This window comes from Sipha flava, unplaced genomic scaffold, assembly GCF_003268045.1.
Source record: "Sipha flava isolate LNK unplaced genomic scaffold, YSA_version1 246_pilon_pilon, whole genome shotgun sequence".
In the NCBI taxonomy this organism is placed as follows: Eukaryota; Metazoa; Arthropoda; class Insecta; order Hemiptera; family Aphididae; genus Sipha; species Sipha flava.
The window spans coordinates 294,674-321,683 of record NW_020272894.1 but is presented as its reverse complement, the minus strand read 5'-3'; the positions used below and the strand labels follow the sequence as shown (position 1 = coordinate 321,683).

Genomic DNA, 27,010 nt, shown 5'->3' with positions numbered 1-27,010 from the left:
TTTTTCACTTAATTTAAAGTGTCTTTTATTTGATGTTTAATGAACTAGTTTTTTTTATTTTTAATGTTTTCCATAACATCAACTCATTTACACACAATTAATTCTGCGATGCTACATAAAAACAATAATATTCTCATGAATATTTATACCTTGTTATTAGTAGGTAGTACCCATTAAAAAAGTTAATAATAGTTATGATTGTTAATACTTATTAGAGTTGTTTAGAAATTGTTTTGCAATCTCGGACATATAATGCACACTTAGACACAAAGAACCGTGGTAGCTGGGTAGCTGTAGTTTGTAAAAGACGATGAGAACTAATTTTTAAAGACCTTGTTGGAATAATTTCGCTATTTATTTAGATTTGTCACGAAAATGATTTATATTAAGTGTATAGTTGTTCTGTACAAAATAAAATTAAAATCTTATTTATATCTACCTATGTTTTAAGCGTATTCCGTGAAAACATATTTGTTTTTCTAATCACTGTGTCATTTGTACACATTTCAAATGTTCAATGCATACAGTCACACTGTCCTATGAGTGACGGCAATCGCGTGTAATGTCGAACATTGTCTACCATTATCTCTTGTTGTATTTTTCTTTGACCTTCACTTCATTTTATGTTTTCGTAATCGTGGATAATTCTAGTTACCATCACTTGATTTTTCACCCTTATATCGCGTTCACATCCAGAAACCGGTTTCGTACTTTTTCTGGCGCGAAAAACAATTACAATTCGACAGTTTTTCGATCGCGCGAACGTATTACGTTTGAATATTTTGCGTATTTACTCGCGGACCCGGTGTTATCGACCGGTTGACGGAATACCGTAATGCGAACGATCAACATAACGGAGAACACTGCGTAAATAGTGTACATACAAAACTAACAAGTTCAATTGTAGACTCGTATTACATTATAATGTTTATTATACACACACACATAGATATATATATATATATATATATTGTTTGGACAATAAATTAATTAGATGTATATGCGTATAATGTATATATACAGGATGTATTACATATATATAAAAATACACGAATAACAGAGTTTTTACATGTCATCAAAAGAAATGAACGTTGGCGAAGTTTTTTTGACTGCGAAAAAAATCCACGAGAAAGAGAGAAATCCGATGACAACGATTTACAAAGGTATTGTCGTCGTCCGTGCGATGTCTGGTGGTCGGGCGGGTCGGATCGGCGGCGATGATTACCATTTGTTGTAACCGTAACCGGTGGACGGGTACGAGCTGTACCCCTTGTAGCCGCTGTAACCGCCGTGGTTGCCGTAGTAGTCGTTGTCGTAGCTGTTGTGCCCGTAACCGGAGCTGTACGATCCCGGGTAGTTGTAGCTGTTGCTGTACGAGTACGCGGACGGGTACTTGTTGTAACCGTAGCCCTGGTCGTATCCGCTGTTGTAGCCGCTACCGTAACCGCTGCTCGGGTACTTGTAGCTGCTGCCGTAACCGGACGAGTATCCGGTGTTGTACGGGTAGCTGTTGTAGCCGCTGTTGTAACCGCTGCTGTACGTGCTCGGGTAGCCGCTGTAACCGCCGTAGTAACCGCCGTTGTAGCCGCCGTTGTAGCCGCCGTTGTAGCCGCTGCTGTACGCGGTCGGGTAGCTGTTGTAGCCGCTGTTGTAACCGCTGCTGTAGCCGGTCGGGTAGCTGTTGTAACCGCCCGAGAACACTGCGCGAACAAGAACAAATCAGTAACGAGCCGTGGCGGGGGAGGGGCGCGGTTGCCGGTCGGGCTAGGTGAACGAGACGTTCGGTAAGAGAGCGGCAGACGGTACCCGCCGAGTGGGTGCAGCGCACGAACGCGAGCGCGCGGAAACCATTACGAAAAACGATCGTCCGTACACGGGAACATTGACGGAAGAAAAGCAAATGACTTGTGCGGGTACGCAGGAGAGGACGCGCGATAACCGCGAGGGACGATTTCCGTCGGGGTCCGCGTTAGTCGGCGGCGGTGGCGGTCGGCTCGCGGTTAGCCGACACCGCGCTGTTACGTTCGAAGGTCGCGGCGTCGGTCCGGTCCCGGGAGACACGGCGGCGCCGCGCGGCCATTACGGACGCGAGGAAACGGACGGCCGATTCCCACGGGAAAACATCCGATCGACTCCGCGCCGCCGTCGATGTCCGTAATGCTTGCGTAATGCGTTGTGCAAACACGCGCTGTCGTCGCCGTCGCCGGGACGTTTGCGTGCGCGAAGGACCTCGAGAGGGAGAAAACTACCGCATCGGAAACGTTGCGTTTGCGACCGTGCGACGAGTTATAAACTCGGACGATCAGACGAAATGTGTGCTCGCGAGCGGAGCGTTTGACGCGCACGGTTGTTCGCGTTTTAATGTTGTAACGCGTGGACGGGCCCAGTGCGTGTTTCGATAGCGAGATCCGTGAAGACACATAATTTAAGGGTTGGACGGGGGGGGGGGGTGGCGATCGTATCCTCCCAAAGATCGTACTGTGGTAACCGTTTTGTTGTAAACCGTTCAAGCCCCAATCGTTTCGAAAAAGGTCGATCGCCCCGCTCCGGCTCTACAAAAAAATAAGCATCTATTTACGTGCTTGAGCCCGCGTGGGTTGTAGTTGCGCGTCGATAATGGTGGTGGGTTTTCGATTCCAATGGCGGGTCTACGATCTACGAACCATCTAACGATCGGAATCTTGCGAATTACGCTCGACGCGCGAACGGATCCGAAACACGAACGTCGAACGGTGAAGCGCGCACGGTACACCGCCGCCGACCGTACTACTTCTTCTGTGCACGTGTTTCGAATACTGTACCCCGGTCATGTACGTCCGGAAAAGTGGTGGTTTTATAATTTTTTCTGGGGGGGGAGGGTATTTTGATATTATTTTATAATATATAAAGACACGAAAATGTTGAACTCGTTAATAATTTATTACTTAAAATTTTAATATAAACGAAAAAACATAACGTACAATTTTAGACCCGATCGTCCCGAGCGAATAATATATCATAGCCTAAACTCTAGGGGGAGGTCCGAACCCTACCACCCCTGTAAAACCACCACAGGTCCGGAGGATAATTAAATAAATTTCGTTCGAGTTGTACGAGGTGAGTGAAAATCAAACGATAAGTACGGTTTGAGAATGAAACCAAAAATAAATAGATGTGTTATGGGCACGTAGAGCAAATATTTACCTTCTATAGAAGGCTAGTTTTGGTTTTATTAAGTCTATGGTATAGTATTCATCTAAATGAACGTTGTATTTTCTACTCACATCGTCCTGTGGCTGCTGGTGTCAGGTCAGATTTTTCGTGGGATCGTTTCTCAACGACTTTTGCGTCTTTCTTTGCTTCTTCGCTCTGGGCCAGAGCTACGGCCACAGCCAATACGACGAAAACCTAACAGAAACAAAACAACATTGTAATATTATGGTGGAGAGGAAATTCTCGAATACTTAAAAAATGTTCACTATTGTATCACGATGCGGTATCCCGGGTTAGAAAAAATAATTATAGATAGATAACTCGTGTAGCTCTACTCACTTTGACGAAGGCGTTCATGATGTTTTGCTATTTGTCTTGCGTTCGGGTTTGAGACTTGAACGGATTGATACTGTAGATGTACAGTGACGAGAAGACGAATTCGATGTAAATAAGTGTTCTCCAGCGCGAGCTTATATATGAAACCGACCGGCGACCCCACCCGTTTGGATAACCCTGGACTTTATGGGTTGCGGTTCCACGCATTATCTTTCGGGTGCAGATGTGAGATGTATTGCGTTCGCACGTGTTTGTGTGCGCGTGCGCGCGCGCGTGTATTTTTTTGTGTTTGTCTGCGAGTGCGGGGAAAAAGAAAAAAATTATGAACGTGATTTATTCAAATATTAATATTACTTATGCCCAAGGTCATGAAGGCATTTTTTTTCCCAATCGAAGAGAACATATTCAATTCTGATCTCGGGGCACCGTGTAGATTATTCGTCATTGGCACATAATCGTTTTTAATCGTTATTTTTATTCGGAATACTAATATTTACCTATAATGTTAATATATTCGGTGGTGGAAAAATTACATATTATACTCAACCACGTTTTGTCGTAGCGTTAAAGTTACTGATGTGTAATTCTGTATTATGTTGGATCGGAATAGTGTTTTTTTTTTGGTACGCTATAAAATTCACGTGCACAATTTACTGAAGTATTTACTATAGAGTTGCCAGCTGGATGCGAGTAGAATAAAGATGACCCGAATATATTATAATCGATTTTTTTGAAAATAATTTATGTTTAGCGTCTGTCGACATCTGAATAGTAATATTTTTAACTTAAGGAAATAACAATGGCTAGTGATTAAGATGTTCTATTAGTTATACAAAAGGAAAAATATTTTAATAATATTACAATTATTCCTAAATAAAATGCTATAATTTTATTAATAAATACTTGGTTCACAACATTTATATTATATAAAATATATTAGTATAAATTCTTAAGAAAAAAAATAAAATAATTATTTTAATAATACAATTATTGTATATTCGAGTAGGTAATTTCATTATTAAATAATAAATAGGTGTGGTTACATATATATATATATCATTTAAAATAAAGTATTATTTCTCAAAACTTTTTGACAAATAAATCATCATAATGACTAAAATCAATTTGATTAAATTAATAGACGAAATAATAACATTTATATATGATGAATATTTATCTTGCTGTAAAAGCTTTAGAATAAAACAAAAAAAGGGTCTTTTTATTTTATTTTTTCATAAGATTTTTAAAAAAGTCACTCTCGTAAAATTCGAAATTATTATATTTTTCATAATGAAATAAATAAATTTAAAGTTAATTTAATCTAATTATAGACCATCGTGAACCCAGTATTTCTCATAATAAAATTAAAAAAATAGAAAACAAAATAATATAGAATCATTATTAAAAGTATAATGTATTTTATAGTCTTTCAAAAATATTTTTTATCATCAAAATAATATGTTAGTTATTTTCAGTTTATCGTTTTGTGTTGATCATTATGCAAGAAAATTGGGTTACAAATTACATACTTAAATGTATCATCATATTTTGAAAATTTCTGGTTTATTATAAACTATAATATAAGTAAACTATATACAAAGTTTATTTCATGTTTTAAAAAAAAAAAATTACATACACCACATTGTACTCATACGATATTAAACCTCTACTCAGTGTTGTATCTAAAAAGTTCCACCCATGTGACAATATTCTCATAACAAAATATAATATATATACAAATATGTTATAATTGATAACATTTATTGATATTTAATGACTCTTAATGTATGAAAATATTTAAAAAAAATTAATTAATAAAAAATGTCCTTTGTAAAGATTTTTTACCATATAATTTGAAAAAAAAGTGATGTTTTGAACATTTATAATTTATTATTTTCAAGAACCTTGAGTAAAAAATAATAAAGTTATGGACGTGATTATTATAGATATCATTTGATTTGAACCCATCCTATAATTCTTATAGGGTTTTAATATTTTCCTAAGGTCATCAACTGTGTTGGTGTAGACCATGGAAACGGATAGACATTAGACATAGATGAACGCATTTACAATACGGACGAATATAATATTTTATACGTAAATATATATGTAAGCTATATCTGATATTATACAGCCGCGGTGTAGGTACATAATAAAGCTAACAATTATAACGAGGATAAAATAATCTATATGTATAATTTTTTAATAATTTATATGCGGTTTCGCGTTTAAATAATTATGAATATTTAAGGAGGAAAGTTTAAAAAATGGGCGTTAAAAATTGCTTATTAACGTGAAGTGTAAAAGTGTGTATTTTAAGTAGATGGCAGTAATATTTACGATGACTCTGAATATTTCACACGTACACGTGTTTGATAACCTAGCATTAAATATAATATTATAATGGTACGGTGTCGTAACAACTGCATAATGATAGATACTATATAGGTACGAGAGACTGATGGAAATCGATCCGAACCGAAATGGTAAAACGTATATACATGAAACGTCGAATTCGTATATTTTATACACTATAGCTGAGCACAGTACGATATTCTCTCGTTTATAAGATACTATCTGATACATTTGGTGTCGGCCTGGAAATATTTTACTATTTTAGATTAGAACTACAACAATTCCTTTTTTTTTTTTTTTTTCAAAAAATAATTCAGGTTGAAAAAAAGCACACAATTTTCGTATATTCTAATGATATTTATTTTTAAACTGTATGTCTATGTGTAATTTATACATTCCTTAATCGGTAATTATAAGAATAATATATTCCTAGCCCCCCCCCCTCCCAATAGATAACCAAAAAATGGATAAATGCATATACCTAGCTTGGAGCCCAAAAACTGTTTCAGCCTTTAAAAATGCAGTTTTGGAAAAAAAATCATGCACTATTTATATAGTAATAATTACATTCTCTCGATATTTCAAATGGTATTATTGGCTCAAAATGATCAATGAGTGAATGGTATATGAATTATAAATATACATGCACGTAATCTGTGATCAAAATCAAGCTCTCGCGAGTAGTGCTGGAAAAAATAGAAAAAAAATAATAAAACACTTTGTAACCCTGTGATGGTTATGATAATATTCATGATGGATTGCAATTAGTTTGAAGTTTTTTTTTATTTGCTTATCACGCGTAGAATTACGGTTTTTACAGCGAATCGGCATGGTTCAGACGATGATAATTTATTTTAAAGCGGTAACACGATTACGATAATGGACATTTCGGTGCAAACGAGCTGCGGACGTATCCTCGGACGACTCCACTCGTAAGCGTTTCGCAGTTCACTCGCGGGGAAAACGCGTATTTTTAACCGCAATGGTATTTTAAAAGCTCGTTCCCAGTATGGAGAAGTGCCCGCAAACGGGTTTGGACATGATTACAAAACGCGCAACACGTTTCATCGAGATTTTTTTATTTTTGTTAATTTTTCACGGATATGCTCGTGTCGCGCGACGCGACCATTACGCGGGAGACACGTTGCAACTTTAATCGTAATGGCCGTGCGCGAAACCAACCATTTAACGAATCGCAACGTAATTCGGCACCGATGGTTCCTCTCAAGTCCGTCCCGGCCCGTTGTTGCGGTGATAGACGGCCCAAGCGATTGTACATCCGCGGCGAAACCTTAACCCGCGCCCACGTTCTCACCGCATACCGGGTAAACGCGAATCCAATCCTTTAACCGCCGTAAAATACCATTATTATATCCATAATTAAAATGTTTGTTTTCGTACAATTCATAATACATACACATATTGCATAACCGTAGAACACGGGATAGTTGTGCTCTCGGGTCTTGAAATTTTACGCACTAATACGGTGCGTAATAAAATCTTATTCGTTAGAGCAATGGCGTAGCTACACGGGAAAGGACCTCGGCACGGTAAGTAAACTAGACCACCTAACTAATATTATCTTAATATGAAATATTCAAAGTATACACATAATTTTTTTTTTTTTTTATGTAAATACTTATTATGAAACGATGAATAAAAATAATTAATAGATATACGAAGTAAAAAGAAAATCCAGTTTACTACTGTAAAAAATATATTGAATACTGCGTGAATTATTAATCTATTTTATACTGATTGTAACTGGAATCACCACAAACGATTAGGGAATTTATTTTTAAATACATCAACATTGTAACTTATTTTAAGGAAATATAGTTTTAGAAATGTTCAAGGCCCCCTGGGTTCCGAGGTCCCGGAGCACTGCCCTACTTTGACCCTATGCTGATCCTAGCTACGCCATTGCTTTAGAGTAACTTACTATACAAACAATATTAATACCGTAGAACTGATCCGCGCTAGACGCAGAAGAAATGACACTATTCCCACGGTTAAATCAATTTTCAGAAAGTGTCTACAAAACATTTATTCCGAACCTTGTGTGTTTTAGCACGGGATAACGTTGATTCCGAGCCCCGCAGCTGTATTCGATTCCTTCCCGAAACACTGCAGTCTGCGTGTCCAGACGATATGGGCGACTTACCGAAATCGAACGTTTGTACCGCGACATATATCCGTTCCTACGTGTTATAATGTTATTTGTATTTTTCAAACGTCACCGTCATCCGGCTATATACGGCCGAGCATTGCACAACGGGACGGACTTAACATGATTGAACTCGGGTATTATTATTATTATTGTTAATCTTGTATGTGTACAAGTGCTGTTGTCGTGCAAAGAATGCATACGAAACGACGGCGGCCGCCCCCGGTGATGGTGATCTAGAGGCCAAGCCCGAGAGGCTTCACCAGTACATTAACGTTATGCGTTTAATAACAATAATGATAATAATAGTAATAATAATAATAATAATAATAGTAGTAGTATATGAATACATGTCCGAGTCGAGCGGGCCCGCGAGTATACTATGTTGTACGCGTGTACTTGGGTGTTTTATTGTTCACGTCTGCGCAACGTTGGCGGATTTTCGTTGCACGCGCGTGCATAATAACGTATTATAATAACGGTAAAATTAACCGAGATGATACATATTTTTTTGTATCATTTCAAAAAAAATGGTACATTTTTTTTTTATGTACGTTTAATACAAGTCAACACACGAGTCAACGTGAATTCTTTGTACCAACGAATAAATGTATAAGGGATGTCGAAGCGTCCTGACGTAGTAAAATTATCGGATTAACAATAATTATAGGATGGAAATTATCCGCAAAAACGTAAATCGATTACGTTTATTACGGTATTCGGTAGTTTGACCGCATCGAATCGATCCGTAATCAAACTACTGCAGTTCATATATAATTATAGTTAATAAGCATCTATATCAAAACACAACAACAATCGATCTCTCGAATGCGATCATCTTTCAATAGAAATTCTTCACCAAAGTTAAAACAAACGAGAACAATTTTTATTCATATTATGTAGGAAGAATACAATGTAAAAGAAAAAAAAAAAAGAAATCCTATGACATTTAATGGTAGTTTGTTCATTATATTATGACACTACAAAATAAAATTATACACATTATGGTGCCAATTATTATTGTTTATGTTTTGTATACATTTTCGGATTAACGTTTTGTAGAGACGGAAGCGAATCACACCACACAATTAAATTAGCCATAGAAACATTTAAATCACAATTAGTGTTTCTATACATAGCTAATGAACGAGCGGATAAAATAAATTTGAAAACCAAGACAACGCCTCTGTAAAGTTTGTAATTATTTGGTCGTATAATAATTACGGGGTGTATCTATTCACACACGCAATTAATTCTTTAACATTATTTTTCTATGTATGTATTAAATATAAGTAATATTTTCGTATGATTATATTATGTTATTGCAATCAAATTATATTTAAAAATACGAGTTTTGTACAAGTCTCAGTGATATGGTCACGACGTTAATTTATTTTGAATCTTTAAGTTGTTATTCAACGTTTTTAATTAATAAAATAAACAATAGCATAATACAATATTCTACCAATTAATTATTTGGATTTTAATTAGAAAAAAAAATATAATGATTTATTCTAACAATGGGCGAAGTACCTAGTATAGTTATATACATATAATATCTATATGTATCATAATACACTGTTTATATCCGTAATGACTGTATTTTGTTAAATTTATAATAAATTTATAATATTAAAAATATCGTTTAGATAATTTCGATGTTTTACTTTTCCAAAGGTGAGCTTTTTACGGTATAATTATTTTTAATTTTTCGAGGATAGCATCGGTTATGCTATCAAATCTACTATCACGTTGCTAGATGCAACCTTGTTCAAACGATTAAATGTAATAATGAGTTGGTAATCAGAGAAATAATAAGGACGATTAATATCAGTATTTAGTTCGTGGGACGTTGGATATATTGCGTTCGTTTCGCGGGTCTGTTAAAATACCGTTTGTTGATCCGAAAAAGATTATAGTAACACCAAATATTATGTAATTATCAGCGTGCGCTTGTTTTTAATATTTGGTGCAGTTGTAATACAATTTATAATTGTTCTGTTGTAAGAAAATGTTATAAGAAAAGTTCAACGATAATTAAATGGTGCCAAATAAAATCATCGTTTGAGAACGTGCATAAAGTCAGTTGACATAAATAAGTTTAATTAGATTTATAATAGTCCAAGAAAATACAATACAATAAAAGTTTAGCATAGAAAATTATATTTTTAAGTACATTTTTCCTATTCTATTAGTTTCCATTCTAAACACAAAAGTACTGCTAATTATGGAGCAGTTACTCACTGTTGAAAAAAATCAGTAAAAAATTGCAAATAGTAATAAACAAAGTAAAAGAATCGAAATCTCTATTTCTTCCACGTAATACATTAAATATATATATATATATATATATATATAGTATGGACGAAGAGTATAATTACAGTTTATCTTATGACAATTCATAACGCATTTAAGTTCGCATCAAACACGTTGTATGATGTCAAAGTTTTAGTTAACATTAATATATAAAAGTGCTCAACAAATGAAGGTCGTTAGTTTCAAAAAAAAAAATAATAAAATTCCATGTTATTTCAATTTACTTGAATATCGTTGATAATTTTTAAAATAATGTTATAAGTCTATTAAATGTATTAAATGATTAATAATCCACTATTTGATGGAATATTTTATTATATTATCATTGTAATTTTTACATGAATAAATATATTATACATTTTACCATTTCTTATTGATTTTAGAACTCTCACTAACCCAACCTTTGTTATTATAAGCAAACATTTAAATGTTCATATGCTTACTCTCACAAAAAACATTCCGTTTAATCACGGCAATAAATTTTTTTGTATGACTAACAACGAATAGGTACTAATAATAAATTATTGATGACAAATCTGTTAATGTGTTTTAAACTATGAACCACGAATATATTATGTGGTCACCGGTCGGTGGTCAGTGTGTATTTGACAAGGTCCAATGACACAACATTCTCCCACTTTCGATAAAAATATTGAAGTGATATTAATCTATACAATCTCTTGTTCTTTCAGTATAGATCATCTATATCCAAACAGAATTCGAAAAAAATGAGCGAATCTTGTGAAATATATTACCAAACCAATCGAATCAATCAAAACGGAAACGTCTGATTTCGAAATCATATTTGATGATCTGTTATATATGATCACTTATTGAGTATAAATATAACTGTTACACTTAATCTTAAGTATGAAATCGTTTGATAAAATAAAATCGAGAAAGCAAAGTATATTTTCCTTGATCTGATGATGTACATCTGAAAATTTGAACGGAATGAAAAATATTTCTAACGGATCAATTAAAACGAAAACGCTTGATTTTGAAATCATGGATTAAATTAAGGATCATAACCTCGAGTTGGGTCCTAAATTTCAAAAATAGTATGAGTTGGGTCCCCATGTATTTTATCGAGTACATGAGTCGTGTCCACATATATTTTATCGACTACATGAGTTGAGTCCAGCCTATTAGTGTTACCTAGAAGACATCATGTGGAGGTTGGCTAAAAAGACTTCCAAAAAATTTTGTTTTTTGTTAAACAAAGGTAATGATCTGATGTAAACATTATTAAAATATTAAAATTATTATTCAATTAGATTTTTTTTGTATGAAAAATTATTATTGAATTGGCTTGATTTTAGAAAAAAATTGTATTTATTTTTATTTATATCACTAATAGTTTATTTACAATTATATAGTTTAAATTATGGAAGAAATTTAAAACATATATCTTTCACAGGAAAAACTTGAGTTAGGTAATTAAGATAACAATAAGATAAAATCAGCCGTGGACCCAATTCGCATATTATCAAATGTGACCATAGACCCAATTTGAGTATTATTAAATAACACCGTGGACCTAACTCGTATTTTTTTTAAGCAATCAAATATCTCGGGACCCAACTCAAGAGTTTCCGAAATCATTCTTGAATGTATAAGTTATATTAGCACGTAAATCCAAAATCAACAAAGTTAACGAAATTTGACATAATTTGACAAAATTAAATTGCGAAAGTTAAGTATAATATTTTCCGTTCCACATATTTATTTAAATAAAGCATTGCATTTTCATATTTAATGTGTGGACATTGGAATACATAACTATTTAACAGGTTTACCCGATTGTTGAAATTTGATTGAAATGGCTAAAAAAAAACACCTATAAACAAAATCAATACATTTTTAATTAATTCGCACAAGATAAATAATTGTATACTCTATTATCAAAACAAACACACGTTTTATTATAATATCCCATTCGTTAGTGGTTATAGATATCGTTAATTTCCGGATCGCGCGCTACATTTACATAATATATAATAATATACAATATTATTGTGTCTCAAAGAATCTCAACAGACCACCGATGAATGGGCGAAATGAAACAAAAATAAAAATGATAACATTAACAATCGATAACCTTAAACAATGGTCACGAACGGATCGACCTACTGGGTTCCACGCAAAAATAAATTGCGGCTGCTACATATATGCACGCAGTATTATAATACTCGGGTGTTTGGTAATTAGAATACATTATTATAGTGCGGTATGTGCATTATAGCCTGCGAACTTGTGGGTGTTTGTGAAAATAATGCAAACTCCCGTGCGGTCGCTCTTCGCCATACACACCGGGCACACTCTCGAGTGCGTAAAAATTAAAACACGCCGTTTCGTTCAAGTTGGTCAAGGATCAACCCACTATCTGTGAACGAATTCATTGTCTTTTGACGTGGTCTATTATAACACGAATTATTGGGTCTCATTACTATTAAACAGGTAAACATCATCTCCGTCGTGAATAATCTAAATAATTACTGCGGCTGCGGTACCTACAATATTATATATTATGTTGTATTATGTGTGTTTCGTCGGATACTCAATTGCGGCTCGTTTCGGTACCACGCACGACCACTTATGTATCCAAACCGTTGTTAATTTCACCAACACATTTATTTTAATATATATTATTTATGTGAATAACATTTTTCTTCCTTCCATTCTGTAACTGCGATGGGTTTTGAAAGTGCCTACTATGTCATATGGCAACTGTGTTTTTCCATATTTTTTTTAACGTGGCCATGGGTCACGCCGTAGCATTATATTTCGATGTTGTATTATTGTACACTTCCATATTTTTCATTAAAAAAAAAAAAAAAATAAAACCAGTAGACCTTGTTTTCGAATGTCCTGCAGAACTCGTTGTAAAATCCGAATAGTCTCTAGAAACTTTATAGGCCTATTATTATTATTTTATTATTTATTAACGGTTTTTTTTTTTTTATCACCACACACTTTTCTAGTATTCGATCGTAATTCGTTCATTACTAGGAAGTAAGTACATTTTCAATTTGTAGTTTTCTGGCGATTCTGACATTTCACCGGATTATGAATGTTAAACGTATTTAAGTCAACTTATCCTAATCGTAGAAGCATTGTATTGGAATTGTAATAGGGGATTTTCGAGTCACTTGTGAGTCGACAAGGTATACGAAATTATATTAATATGACAAAGCAACAACTGATGTAATAACTTATGCTATTGCTTGCAAGTGCCTAAATTATGTACTAATTTGATACCATCAAGCATTTAATATACCGGAATGGTTTTTTTTGTAATATGTTTAATTATTACTCATTTCTTAATAGGAATAACGTGTTCGTATACGTATTTGAAAGTTCATCGACTTGACAAATGTTCATTTAACTAATAAACTTCTTATTCGTATACATAATATATATATATATAATATACATAATATGCATAATATACATATATTAGTGTAGTAAAGTTTACTTAGTATCTTACTTCAGAGGAGTGAACTGGGGATCTAGTTACCTCATTTGAAAGTCAGTTAAAGTTAAAGTTGTATATCTAAAAGTTAAAGAAATTTAATAATATATGTAAACAATCTGCAATTTTTTTCAAAGTGCTAGCGAAATAAATAGGAATAAACAAACAAAAATTTTCTGAGTTGTTATTTGTGTTGATTTTAATAAATTCGTCTTTGGTGTTAAATACCACGTATACGAAACTGATGATGTTTAATAATTATTTAATTACAATTATTTATTTTCAAGTGTGATTCGCCTATACTGATATGAGCCTACACTTATTTATTTATTTATTTTTTTTGAGTATTTGATAACTTATATAAATACACTTCACCTCGGGAGTATATTTGATCTATAAAAATAGTAATTTTTAGATCAAGAGTTTTCAAACTTTATTTATTCTATAATTTTACTAATACGTTTCGATCGCGTGGATACCATCTGAAAAATTATAAAATCTAGTTCAAGGACTAAATCCAGATCCATCCAATTATTTTTAATAAGGGTCCATCAATAAAAATAAATATTACATGTTATGTTTGTATAACAATTTTTTTTAATTTATTTATAGAACCATATTATTTCATCTAGTTTTTTTCAAAGAAAAGTAATTCAATCCTCGTCTTACAATAATTTAGAGATACCTAACCTATTTGAAAAAAATACTAAAATGTATACTTACTGTAATTTATAATACGACATTTGTCGTTAACCTTTGTTGATAAATATAATGCACCTCAAAAATGATTTTTAATATAAGTATACATTACTATACATTATTGAACATCTTAGAAGTTATGTTTTAAAAACACAAAGAAAGATCAATAAACGTAATAAGCAGAAATCTTAAATTTATACGTATACTATATGCAATAGATGTATCAACTATGTTATCAACTAAGATGCTAATTATACTTTTAGTTTTTAAACTCATCAAAATTGATTATCAACATATAATTTATAATCTGTTAAGCACAATAAATTACTGAACATGGAAATAAATAAAATAATTGTACATTTTAACTTAATCCCTTAAAACTTATGGACACCTACACTTAGCTACGGTAATAAATTATAATAATCAACTAGTAAATTATATATATTTGTCTTCCGTATCTATATCCATTATTTTTTTTTTTTTTATATATATATATATATTTTAAACTACTTGTATATATGTGAGAAAGAGATGGAATAATCTATAAGAATGTGGGAATAATAGTATCGACCTTCCAACAAGAATAAGTTAATAATTTTAAACACATTTAACAAACAATTATAAATTATAATAATAATACATAGATCTACAAATTTTTTTCTTGAGTTGTTGGCCATGTTTATTGTTAAAAAAGAATTCCTTTTCCCTGAACGAAGGAGATAATATGAATAATTTATTGTGTTAATTTCTGTAGATTAAATAAAAAATTTAATACAAAATGTTTATACATTTAATATATATATATATTTATATATTTTAGAGAGTTTTTATATATTCAAATAACTGCAATAAATAATATTATTTAAATTAATTTATTCATAGTAAAATACATTATTATCTATAATATGATAAACGTTACAACAATATTTTATAAAATTCATTTTTATTACGAACTTCCTAAATTATATATCAATATCAGTATCAATGTGAGTATTAGATAAAAGTATTAACAACAACGCTTAAGATTACAGGTTAAACTATATTTCTGTTCATAAATGTTTTACACCTATATTCATTAGGATTTATTACGGTTTTGTCTACACACCAGTAAATACACTACATACAATTAGAAATATTAGTTTGCTTAACAGTAGAGTGTTAGTTATACTTAAAAGTAATAAAACTTTAAATTTAAATTTTAATTTTGCATTAGGTAAGCCATTAATCGTGTAAACTAATATCCAACATTTTAATAGTTTAAATATAATTGAGAATGAAGAATATAGTTTCTAAGTAATTGGACATTAAGAAAAAATTAATTAACCAGAATAGAAGTTTTTACTATATTTTGAAATACACCACACGATAAACTATACCAAACTAAGTATTCAGTTGAATGCCTTAAAGTTAATTTGAATTTAATATAATTAATTAGCTTATATTATGGAATTAATTAAGCTTCGTTGTTGATCTTATCTGGACATTTAATAAAATAAAATAAATTTACATTAACTTTTTTCGGGTTTAATCACACTGTTTTATATTTCCTCAGTATGATAAATTTGGGCGATTGTAAACTCTGCCAAAATATCGGTTAAGATAAAAAGGTAATAAAAGGTCTAGTGTAAACTCCACCAGTTTTTTTTTTTTTTACCTGTAATGAGTATATGTAAACTCTGCCAGTTTTTTTGTTTACCTTCTCAGTGCTTACATTGCTACGTGCCTTCTCACATTAAATACGTTGATATCTATTGTCTATTGTGCTTTTTTTTTCTGAGATTAAAATATTTAATGTGGACGATTTTTAATTATATATATTTTTATTATATAATATAAAGTTTTGTTTAATAATAGGTATATCATACTAATTTTATACTTCTACTCGATTTTCTTCTCTGGTGGAGTTTACATGTACTCAATTTTACCTGATCTTTTTTTTTTTAGTGGTGGAGATTACATGAACCCGATTTCACTTGTTTTATTTTTCTAGCGAAGTTTACATGCGCCCGATAAATTTATATGTAAACCAACAGGTCGAAAACCCAGAGGCAGATCCAAGAAATAACAGATGGATGGAGTGCGTCAAGATCTAGAGAGACTAGAAGTAACAGATTGGGAGGAAATGATATAAGATCGCAATTATTAGAGGTCGGTGACAGTGGCAGCCAAAACTCTTGTAGAGTTGTGAAGACACATAAGAATAAGAAGAAGTTGATACATTTTTAACTATAAATTACTATTATTATTTCGGTTTAAAAGGTATTTTAAAATAATTCGTTAAAATAAATAATATGTACGTAAAAAAAATAAATAATTTAGATTACAATTGAATTATATTGGGTATAAAATAATATAAAATCATCAGCATTTTTTGTAATTAGTAACTAGAAATATAAACACTACACAATTTTTTATATTTTTTATAATTTTTAAATTTATAAATCTTAATTTCTTTAAATTGGCATTCAGTATTTGCTTTTATAAAAATAATCTTATATAAATACTGTTATATTGTTTATATTGTTTTCATACAAATAATTAATCAGTTACGAATATACAAAGGAACTAAAAGATAATTTGTATACGTGTATATCGACTTTATATATGTATAACTATATATACATATGTATTATATATACGTATAAACTTAACATTAACACTTGTTACATTATTTACAATGCTCAGAAGACCGAAGAGAAGTACATGTGCCAGTACAAGCATGGTTATTGATGGTGTAAGCTATAAGGTATACTATAACGTTGTATTGTTTGTTATAATACAATTTTATAGGACAAATCAACAACACAAGGCATTATGATATTAAAAAAAAAAATCTATAATGGTATAATACTAATTGACCATGCTCCACTAGTTTCACTCATAAATTCAGCCTCAATTTTTTTTTAAAAAAAACCAATATTACAAAAAATAAAAAAAATAAAAATATTATAATTGTATATGACCTCGGTCGCGTATAGGTTTCAACTATATCATGGGAACCACAGCACACTTGGCGTTTTCAAAGTTTTGTCAGAATATACACCACGACCGTCCGGAAGAACCGATGGGTCATGGCCTCCGCAGCTGAGGTTAATAATATCGTTTGGAGCGGTTCACTTTTACGTCTGCAATTTGTATTATTTCTTTCTAATGTGTGTGTGTGTGTATTTCCACGCGTGTGTTTGTGTATGCGTATGCTTGTAATGAATAATAATAACAAAAACGGCAATACTCCATGAAGTTCCAGATTATAATTATCTTCTTAGTCGGGTAATTCGTGTACCTACTCGCAATTATATTATAAACATACAAAAACTGCACCACCTTGGTTATTGCATAGGACTCACTCGTGAAAATCACTTTGTCACGTCAACTTAGACATTATAAGTAGCATTACAAACAAACGATCACTACCTATATAATATTATATTATATTTCGTATATTTATATATCAATTATTTTGTTATTATATTTTTATACTTTTTTCTTCTTAAATCTAAGTGTATAAAAAAAAAAAAGTATTAAACCAATCAGACTGACTTGTTAAAAAAATATTTTAAAGAACATTTAAAATTATAATCTTTTTATCGCTCCAATTCTCGATTATATAGCAGTCGATGTTTCAAACCAAGACGAATAGATGAATCAAAATGTAGTTATATTATTATCTAATTATTATTTTTTTTAAATGTAAAGACGCTATACAGAGGGACACTGACCAAGACCATGAGATCTTACTAACCATCACATCCTTTATTATTCATGGCTAAGCGAAGGACTTTTTATTGAATTATTTTTACGTGAATCTTTTCAGCAGTAAATTCTCATAATATTATAATTAGAATATCAATTGGCAGTATAATTATAAAATTAATTGCACAGTATTGCGAAAATATATATTATTACTCAATGTGTATTACAGTAAGTACATCATATTTATACTTAATAATTTAAATTAAAAATGGTAATACTTGAGAAGTACAACGGATTTTTGAATATATAATTATATAGGTATAGGTAGTATAGATACACGTTTTATAAAATTAATAAATAAATGAGTAATTGAAAAATACAGGTAAAATTTTTTAATTGAATAATATACAGCAAAAAGGAAATTTTTAGGACTAAATAGTGTAACACTTAAACAAAAAAAGTGATTGACGTAATTTATTATTTACATTCACCTTGTTATAAAGTTCAAAATATTCATACATTTGTAATGGTATTATTTCCTTTCGAATCCATCAGCATCATGTCCTTGGTGTTAAAATGTATAATCTATTGAAAAGTTAATTATTTATATCATGCAAGTTCTATTTTCCACAGCTGTGCGGGTGTTATTATTATGTCTAAGTAATTACTAGTCTGCATATAAATGATAAACTCCGATATATAAAGTAGGTCCTTTATATGACATAACCAATTGTTTTGAGCTGAAACATAGTTTTATAATCGTGAAGTTAGCTACTCCTTTATATATAAGAATTTTAAATTATATCAATAATGTCGAGCGTATTTTTTATAAAGATAAATCATAATAATGAAAATTATTTTTGAAATCCATTTCTTTTAAACATTTACTTCTAATCTAATCAAAGAGAATAATCTAAAAAAATGTACAAATTGGATTTTAGGTTTTTTTTTCATAAGTAAAAAATGAATATTTTTAAATTAAGTATATAGCTAAGTTATTTTGAAATTATATTAACAACTAACAAATTAAATAGGATTATTTGAAGTAATATGTCATGAAACTAAATCTTATTAAGTTGTGACTTGTACTTTATAACGGTACATTTTTTTCATTTGCCTTTTCTAGCTCCGAATACTATACTTTCAAATTGGTCTAAGATAGCTTACAACAATAATTTTCAAGTTTTGTTTAGTTTACTAAAAATGTTGTATTGTTTGTAGGCCACTTTTATTTTAGTCAAGAGAGTTATAATAATTCTACAATAATTATAATTTAAATATTTAATGAAACTCAAAACCATATAACTCATGAAAATAATTGAACAATATTTTTTTGTCGATGAATATTATGGGCAGTAGGTAGTATAAGGTATTTTGTCAATTAATAACCTAAAACCGTATGGTTATACATGTTTATATTTGTATAAAACTGAAAGTATACTTAAATATTTCTATTCTATTGCCTTATTTTATTTATTCTATAAAATATTTGAGTAAAAATGAAACTTGTAAGTTATTGAAAACTACAATGATTGTTTCTAATAAAATATATACTATGCATGGTCACACTATTCAGTTTTTGTTGTTCGACCTTATTTCTATTCATGTGCTTGTTGATAGCTCATAAATTTACCTATTTTAACCTTTTAATAAATTAGATGTTAAAAAATAATAACAATATTTAATATTTTACTAGTACCTACTTCTACACGATTTGTGCATTAAACATGATAAATAAATAGATAACAACAGTGTGGTGAAATTAATTCTTAAAAATAAAATTGCCTAGCAATTTTAAAACAATTTGAAAATTGTGTTGAGCAACAGTCATCTGGTATTTTATTGAACACGAAATATACCGGATCAGATTTGTGTACTATTAACGAAATTAACGTGAACTTTTACTTCTTAATCTTAAAAATTCATAATCCTTCGAATTATTTATTTTGCAATAACCATAATGAACAAGTAAATGGTAATACTGTAAAATGTTTTAAATTACAACTATTGTGAGACACGCAAACATTCACTATAATATCTTGTATACTATCTTAGTCTCATACAGTGGAGTCTGCGCGTGTAAATATTAAGTTACGCGTTGTTTGATTGAGTATCGCATTTTAATTTTTTTTGACGGAATCGAACTTGTTAACGGAACGAATCACAAAATGAAGTAAATACCGTTTCTGTAACCCACACGCGAGAATCGAAGCTCAAACTACTTTGTCTGCCAACATATTTACAACATTTACCTTTTTCCATTAATTTGTTAATTTGTTAATTTTTTTTTTTTTTTATTATAAAACATATTCGATAAATCATTTTATAAATAATTTAACATAATTTTATAAATCATGTTGTTTTGTTAGTGACAAGTAAAATGTGCGGTTGTTGAGTGTGCTGATTGCCGCTGTTTGGCGTCCAAGCATGCGTAATGTACAAATTTACATTTTGTTCTGCGTTTTTCACGAACACAATTATTAATAACTACGCGTATGTTAATATTATTCATAGACAATATACACGTGGTGCGAAACTCTCGAACACTGCTCCGCTTGAACCATGACTCCTGCGCAGGCTGTGGTCAGACACAAAAAAGCAGACTGGGAAGACATAGTGGGCAGGAGTGCAGGACAATATTGCGCAACTTCGATGCACCGAGGTGAATCGTACGTCTACTCCACGTACTGCTTCCGTTGCTCGATTGGCGACGATTCTCTGACGGCCATTTACTTGTTTCGGCTGCACGACGGTACACTAGTAGAGAACCAGCGGACCGTGACTGACAATTTGCGTAGAGACATTGACAACATCTTTGTCTGGACGAGATGCGTTAGAAAGTCAAGATCAACGGTGCGAAACACACTTCGGAATACAATCCAGTACTGCCTGGATCGTCGCGTAAATACGGATTCAGAAAGATGTCTGGTAGTGAGTGAATAATCCAAAATCGGAAGATAATTTTTGTTAATCGGACGACATTCTACAGCAAACGTACGCAAACCGCGCAAACGTCATTGGACTATGGTAGTCATCGTTTAAACACCATTTTGGACTCGTACCTATCACACAACTATAGGGTTGTGCTCGTATGTAATTCCAGTACCGCGATCACGAAATGGCGTCAAAATATCGATTTTTTCTGAGATTATCGTTTCATTTCATATCGTAAATAATTTTTTTATAATCTCACATAGTATAATATTTTACTACGCCACCTTAGAACAGAGTAATTCGCATTTTATGTTTGCTGACTTGTTGTTATAACTGTTCGCTAAATGTCTTCATTATGTTTAAAAATTTTACAAGAGTCGTAATAATTACTTTTCTATTTGGTATGTGTGCTTTAGTATTTTATTGAAAAATCATTTAAAAAAAGTGAGCTTAACCGTTTAAACAACGAAGCAGAAAAATACATTTTATTGTAAAGACGTTCAGTCTTTAAGATGATTATAATTATACAAAATGTATTGTAATTTTACAGTATTTATTCAAGGTTATATTTTGTGAACTTAATATTTCAATGACTATTATTTAATATTATATAAATTATATAGATGATCTCATGAAACGAAATCGATAGGATACGTTTATTTTATTATTAAAAATTTTAATTCATTACGAAAAAAAAATTATTTTTTTAAGTTACATATACTTTACAAGGATAATAAGTTAATCAAGTTTGCAATATTTCATATACATTTTACAACATTAAAATAACAAAACTAAATATATGTCTGTTAATTAACAACAGAAATTGTATTTATTTTAAATTTAAATGAATTTAAGTTGAATTATTTATGTTCGTAGAAATAACAAAATAGTAAAATGCTTATAGGGAGTTACAAACGGTTTTTTTTGGTTTACAATGATTTTTTAAGTTAATTATTGACAATTATATTTATTTTGTGCTCATAAAAAAGTATTTAACTGAATTTATGCTCAATATTATGCAACGAAAACAATGTAAACGATAATAATAAAAATAATAATAATAATAATATCCATAAAGTTAATAATAGTTTTACTTTTTATGGTTACCCCATGTGGTTAACCGATATCTGATACGTGAATACGTATATGGATGAATGTTAATGATTAATGACATGTATTCATCGACACACATTTTATTGGGTAATTATAAAAAAATTGTTATACATTTATATTAGAGTTTTAAATATACGTATAATTTACATAGTAGATATCAACATAAACAGATGTATTATAAATCATAGAAGATAGATTCAAATTTAATTACATAATAATCAACAGTACAATACACTAGTATAATAGTTTTATTTTTAATAAAATGTATTTTTACAACTTCACGTAAATTGTATAAAATAAATATTCATGTTTTCAATTAATATTGGAGGTCAATTTTATACTTTTTTATAGTATCAATGTTATTAGACATAAAACTATGAAACCAGTTAGAATTTAATGTCAAAACACTATAAATACTACAAGCAGTTAAATTCGAATATTTTATACAATTAAGTTGTTTTTAACTATTTTATTTCGACTACATTATAATTAGATCTTGTAATGGTCTTATCCACATTTTTTGTCTAGGTGATAAAAAATAGTCGATAAAAGTAATGGTTTGGAGTATATGTTTTTTGTTTTGCTGGTTTATTTGTTTCCATAAATTTAAAAATATTGATAGAAGTCGATTTAGAATAATTTAAAACACCGCTAACGTTTATAAATACAAATATTAGGGGGGGGGGGGAATCAAATGTTATATTATTTAAACTATTACTATTTTCTTATTATATATTAATCCTTAATTATACTTAGGAAATAATGAAAATGTAATTAATTTTTTTGGAAATAGTAAATTTAATTCAATAATGTTAAAACGTTATGCTCATGTACTTCTGGTGTGTACTTTTGATCTTCCTAAGAAATAAATGCATAACCGTTACCTGAGTACTATAAATAGTGTACTCAAATTAAGTACTTCGATCATATGAATGTAATTTGTTCCCAAAACTAAATGTACATGGTAGTAATAAACATTAATCATACTTCGACAATCGTACAATTTGGTGGGCTTTCAAATTTGTTCATTTTTACTATAACAAATTATTCTAAAACAGTATATTATGTATGAAAATAAAATAATTTTCCTTCTATTACAGTTGACGCATTTAGTTTTTAATGATGACATGTTAATATGATTAAAAAAAGTACTATTCATATATATATGTACATTGTACAATTATAAATTAAGACAACTACGACTGTCCACTAATAGTTGACTCTGCAGTATAGTCTGTATAGATTACCTTGAAAGTATTATTGAGAACGAAAGAAAAATCGTTTTTATTTATCGTAGACATATTTTCAGATATATTATATACACACGAATGTGTCATGAATACGTTATTCCAAGAAATATGAACGTCATAAACACACACGGGTACAATTATCTCGTATGTAAATACTTTCGTGTAAGATTTACTTAATCGTATTATAGTAAATAAAAATTGTAAAATTTCTGCAACATTTTGTATAACAATATAATGTATAATCCTGACGTTTTTATTATTTATGCATGGTATTATACCGTATCCGTGATTGCTCACAAGACATTAAATTGTTAAAATACGCACGTGCACATCGAAAAAGGTGACTTTATTTTATTATGATCATAATTTAGTGGATGTTCGTTGTTATCACATCGTGGGTCACAAGGACGAAACGACAGGCGACGACTGGTAAAGGAAAACCATTAATATCTTTCTTGTCGGTCTTTGCCATCTCGCGTCCAAAAAGGACCGACCGCGACCATAAAGTGAGACTGATAGTGTCTCCGATAACAGCGTCTCATTAATACGTCTAATTAATTTTTAGCGTAATCGTAATTGTATCTCTCTAAATACTAAATCACTATATCCTCTTGTTTTCCTTTTACCACTGGACAATTCTCTATTTTCGATAATTATACATATTATTGTTTATTATCGATTTTCTTATGCTTGCCATCAGTGCTACTCGGAAGTTTATCTAACTCAAAATAGAGCCACGTGTCTTATGTACTGCGAGAAATATCAAAATACATCGGGAAGATTTTGAATACAATATTTTAAAACACAGCGATTCAAAAAATATTTGATGTATGAAGCAGCGAATATGCAGAATATGCAGTACATGAAAAATATTTAATTATTATGTTATCTAATGTATATGCATTCAAAATATTATTTATCTTATAATTTCTACTTTGGATGTTAATTTAGGCATAACAGTTATTTAACTTTCGACAAAAAAATCGTTTCCCATTCAAATCGATATGTGTATTTTTAAACCAGCTAAGGTTAGATTAATTATTGTAACTTATTCATTTAATTTACAATTATGAAGAGAAAAATTTTAATACGAGTTTTTACAATACATTTGATTTACTCTCTATTTAATAACTAATAATTAAAAAAAATGATTTATATGCATTTATTTTTTTGCATAAGTCTATGTTATAGATAAACGGTAACAATATAGCTTGAATTATATTTGAAAACCAAATAACGAAAAAACAAACATGTTATTAGATGTTAATTAATTCTTATAAAATTAATCAATAGAGTACAGGTTTTTTTGTTTTTGTTCTCAGGGGTAATAATCGTAAAAATTAAGTGATATAAATAAAATTTATATTATAAAATGTTACATTCACATCATAAATCCTTTATGTTTATACATCCTTTGATATTCAAATTTGAGAATAATAATGATATTTAATTACCATGTACTTTTTTATAATATGACTATTGATTTATAACATCAAGATGGAAAAAAAATTATTATTAAAAATTGGTGATGATATAAAATGTACCTGAAAATTTTCTTAAATATATATTCGTAATTTGTTTATTAATATTATGTAATTTACTGTAATGTAAAACGTGTAGTAAAAAATAAATTACAGGTAACTGTAGCAATAACATATGTATTTGGTTTCAGAATTAAATTCAACTACCAATCAACAGTAATCAAAACTAAATTTAATTTTCCTCTATGAAAAAATATTATGTTATTTTTACATCACTGAAGAAAATAAATTAATCTGATAATAATGTACAAATAAATGTGTTTGTGTTGAATGCATTGTTTTAGTATTAATTGAAAAAAAATGTTTTGTACAGCATAAAATTCCATATTTTTAACAGAACAATGCAATTTATTGAAAAAACTATCAATGAATTTTTTTAATAGAAATGGTTACAATTTAATGTATACAATAATATTCATATATAATTTTTAATGTTTTAATGTTGAATTTATTATTAACATCAATGGATGTAAGCAAAGTGTGCCAAATATATATAATTATTAAAAAATAAAATAAATTATTGATAAATTAAGCAACCTAAATCCTGAATCCTAAGTAGAGAAAACCTGAGTTGGAGAAAAATTTACTCGATTTTAGTTTAAGTAATTTTATAGTTTTGAGGTATAGGTTAAATATTTCAGAATAGTTACAATTCGTATTTGGTTTTTGCTGTTTTTATTTTTGAAAACGATCTAACTATAACCAGACATTGTTAAACAAAATTATACGTCACAAAACTTTGAGTAAACCAAATACAAATGACTATTATCTAGTCACTTAATTATATAATTCTCTACTAATATTGTTAGTGCAAAATTGAATGCATTTACCTTAGTTTACAATTAGTGTGAACACCAAACATTATATCATATTTTTAAAATAACTCTCACACACGATCATTTTACATAGTTTATCTATGTGTCCATGTATTCGCTTTCCAACGTTTTTATTTGATCCTTATTTTTGAGAGACATTTTAGAATTGTTACTAGCAAACATAAAAGCATTGTTTTGGTCAATAATCAATTCATTTGGCAAAATAATACAAAAATATATTTAAAAAAATATTTCGAACTCTCGTAATAACACAATGTTCATTTTTTAAAATTATTTTATTTAAAAATAATTACAGGCTCGTTCACTATTTTATTGCATATATTTTATTGCACCATAACAACATACATAAAACCACTCTGCGCAAACAAGTTCCTTACAACTGAATAATTTATTTAAATTTGATGTGATTATTTTTTGTGGTATTTATAATAAGTATCAACAGTTCACTATTGAAGGTATATTCGTATATAAGTGAGCTTATAATTCTCACACAAAAGCACAATCATTTATGAAACTGTTTCAGTAGAAAAAATACCATTTTATTTAAAAGACAACACAATAAAGATTAGTTGATATTAGTATTATTAATTAAATTGAAACTTTAAATGGTTTTCATTTTATCAATGACGAATTTTGTGACATGATAAATCACAGTATATTAATAAATTATTCCATAAATATTATAAAAATGAAATATATAATATATTAAAGAATAAATACAAGTAATTTTTGGATGTATATTCAAACCGTATTCGTTTTTAATTTTTATTTTTTTATTTAATTTGCTATTGTCAGAGATATTACAGAAATACAATTAAGTGGTAATACATGACAATTTATAAAAAAAGGGTTTATATTGATCAAATTAAGAAGCTATCGGAAAGGATAAAATTAATGATGGAGTTGATAATAAGGGTAGAGCGAAAGTTAAAGATAAGATTTGAATCGGGAGTGAGATAATTTAGGGTGGATAGGAATGAAAAAAGGAGATGTCTACTTGGAGAAAGAGAGGGACAATGGAAAATGATATGGTTGAAGTCGTAGACGGTTTCTACGTGGTGTAGGGCGCGTAGAGGAGATAAGAGAGTGTTTAAAGGAATGAT

General features: G+C 30.0%; 2 protein-coding genes across 4 annotated transcripts; one reads left to right on the top strand and one right to left on the bottom strand.

The window, feature by feature from the left end:
- Window positions 1–986: 986 nt before the first annotated feature.
- Window positions 987–3,645, bottom strand: LOC112684228 (keratin-associated protein 21-1-like). The gene is made up of 3 exons (XM_025555615.1): window positions 3,532–3,645; window positions 3,264–3,387; window positions 987–1,700 (listed from the first exon to the last, which is right to left on the bottom strand). Exons 1-3 carry the CDS (start codon window positions 3,547–3,549, stop codon window positions 1,222–1,224), a joined length of 621 nt encoding a protein of 206 aa, XP_025411400.1. The 5' UTR covers window positions 3,550–3,645; the 3' UTR covers window positions 987–1,221.
- Window positions 3,646–18,427: 14,782 nt separating this feature from the next.
- On the top strand, window positions 18,428–21,660 carry LOC112684227. 3 transcript variants are annotated; one of them, XM_025555614.1, is made up of 4 exons: window positions 18,428–18,461; window positions 20,603–20,664; window positions 20,748–21,164; window positions 21,223–21,660. In XM_025555614.1, exons 3-4 carry the CDS (start codon window positions 20,796–20,798, stop codon window positions 21,262–21,264), a joined length of 411 nt encoding a protein of 136 aa, XP_025411399.1. In that variant the 5' UTR covers window positions 18,428–18,461; window positions 20,603–20,664; window positions 20,748–20,795; the 3' UTR covers window positions 21,265–21,660. The 3 variants fall into 3 exon arrangements, with proteins under 3 accessions (XP_025411399.1, XP_025411396.1, XP_025411397.1); XM_025555611.1 differs by having other exon boundaries at window positions 20,603–20,669; XM_025555612.1 differs by lacking the exon at window positions 18,428–18,461 and adding an exon at window positions 20,268–20,406 and having other exon boundaries at window positions 20,603–20,669.
- Window positions 21,661–27,010: the final 5,350 nt, after the last annotated feature.

What these genes read in the sequence shown, in the direction of transcription:
- LOC112684228 (XM_025555615.1), bottom strand. An exon ending in ACCAGCAGCCACAGGACGAT is followed by an intron (nt 1,701 to 3,263) that starts GTGAGTAGAAAA and finishes TTGTTCGCGCAG; the next exon opens with TGTTCTCGGGCGGTTACAAC.
- LOC112684227 (XM_025555614.1), top strand. Translation starts at nt 20,796, where the DNA reads ATGACTCCTGCGCAGGCTGTGGTCAGACACAAAAAAGCAGACTGGGAA. An exon ending in ATTCAGAAAGATGTCTGGTA is followed by an intron (nt 21,165 to 21,222) that starts GTGAGTGAATAA and finishes GACATTCTACAG; the next exon opens with CAAACGTACGCAAACCGCGC.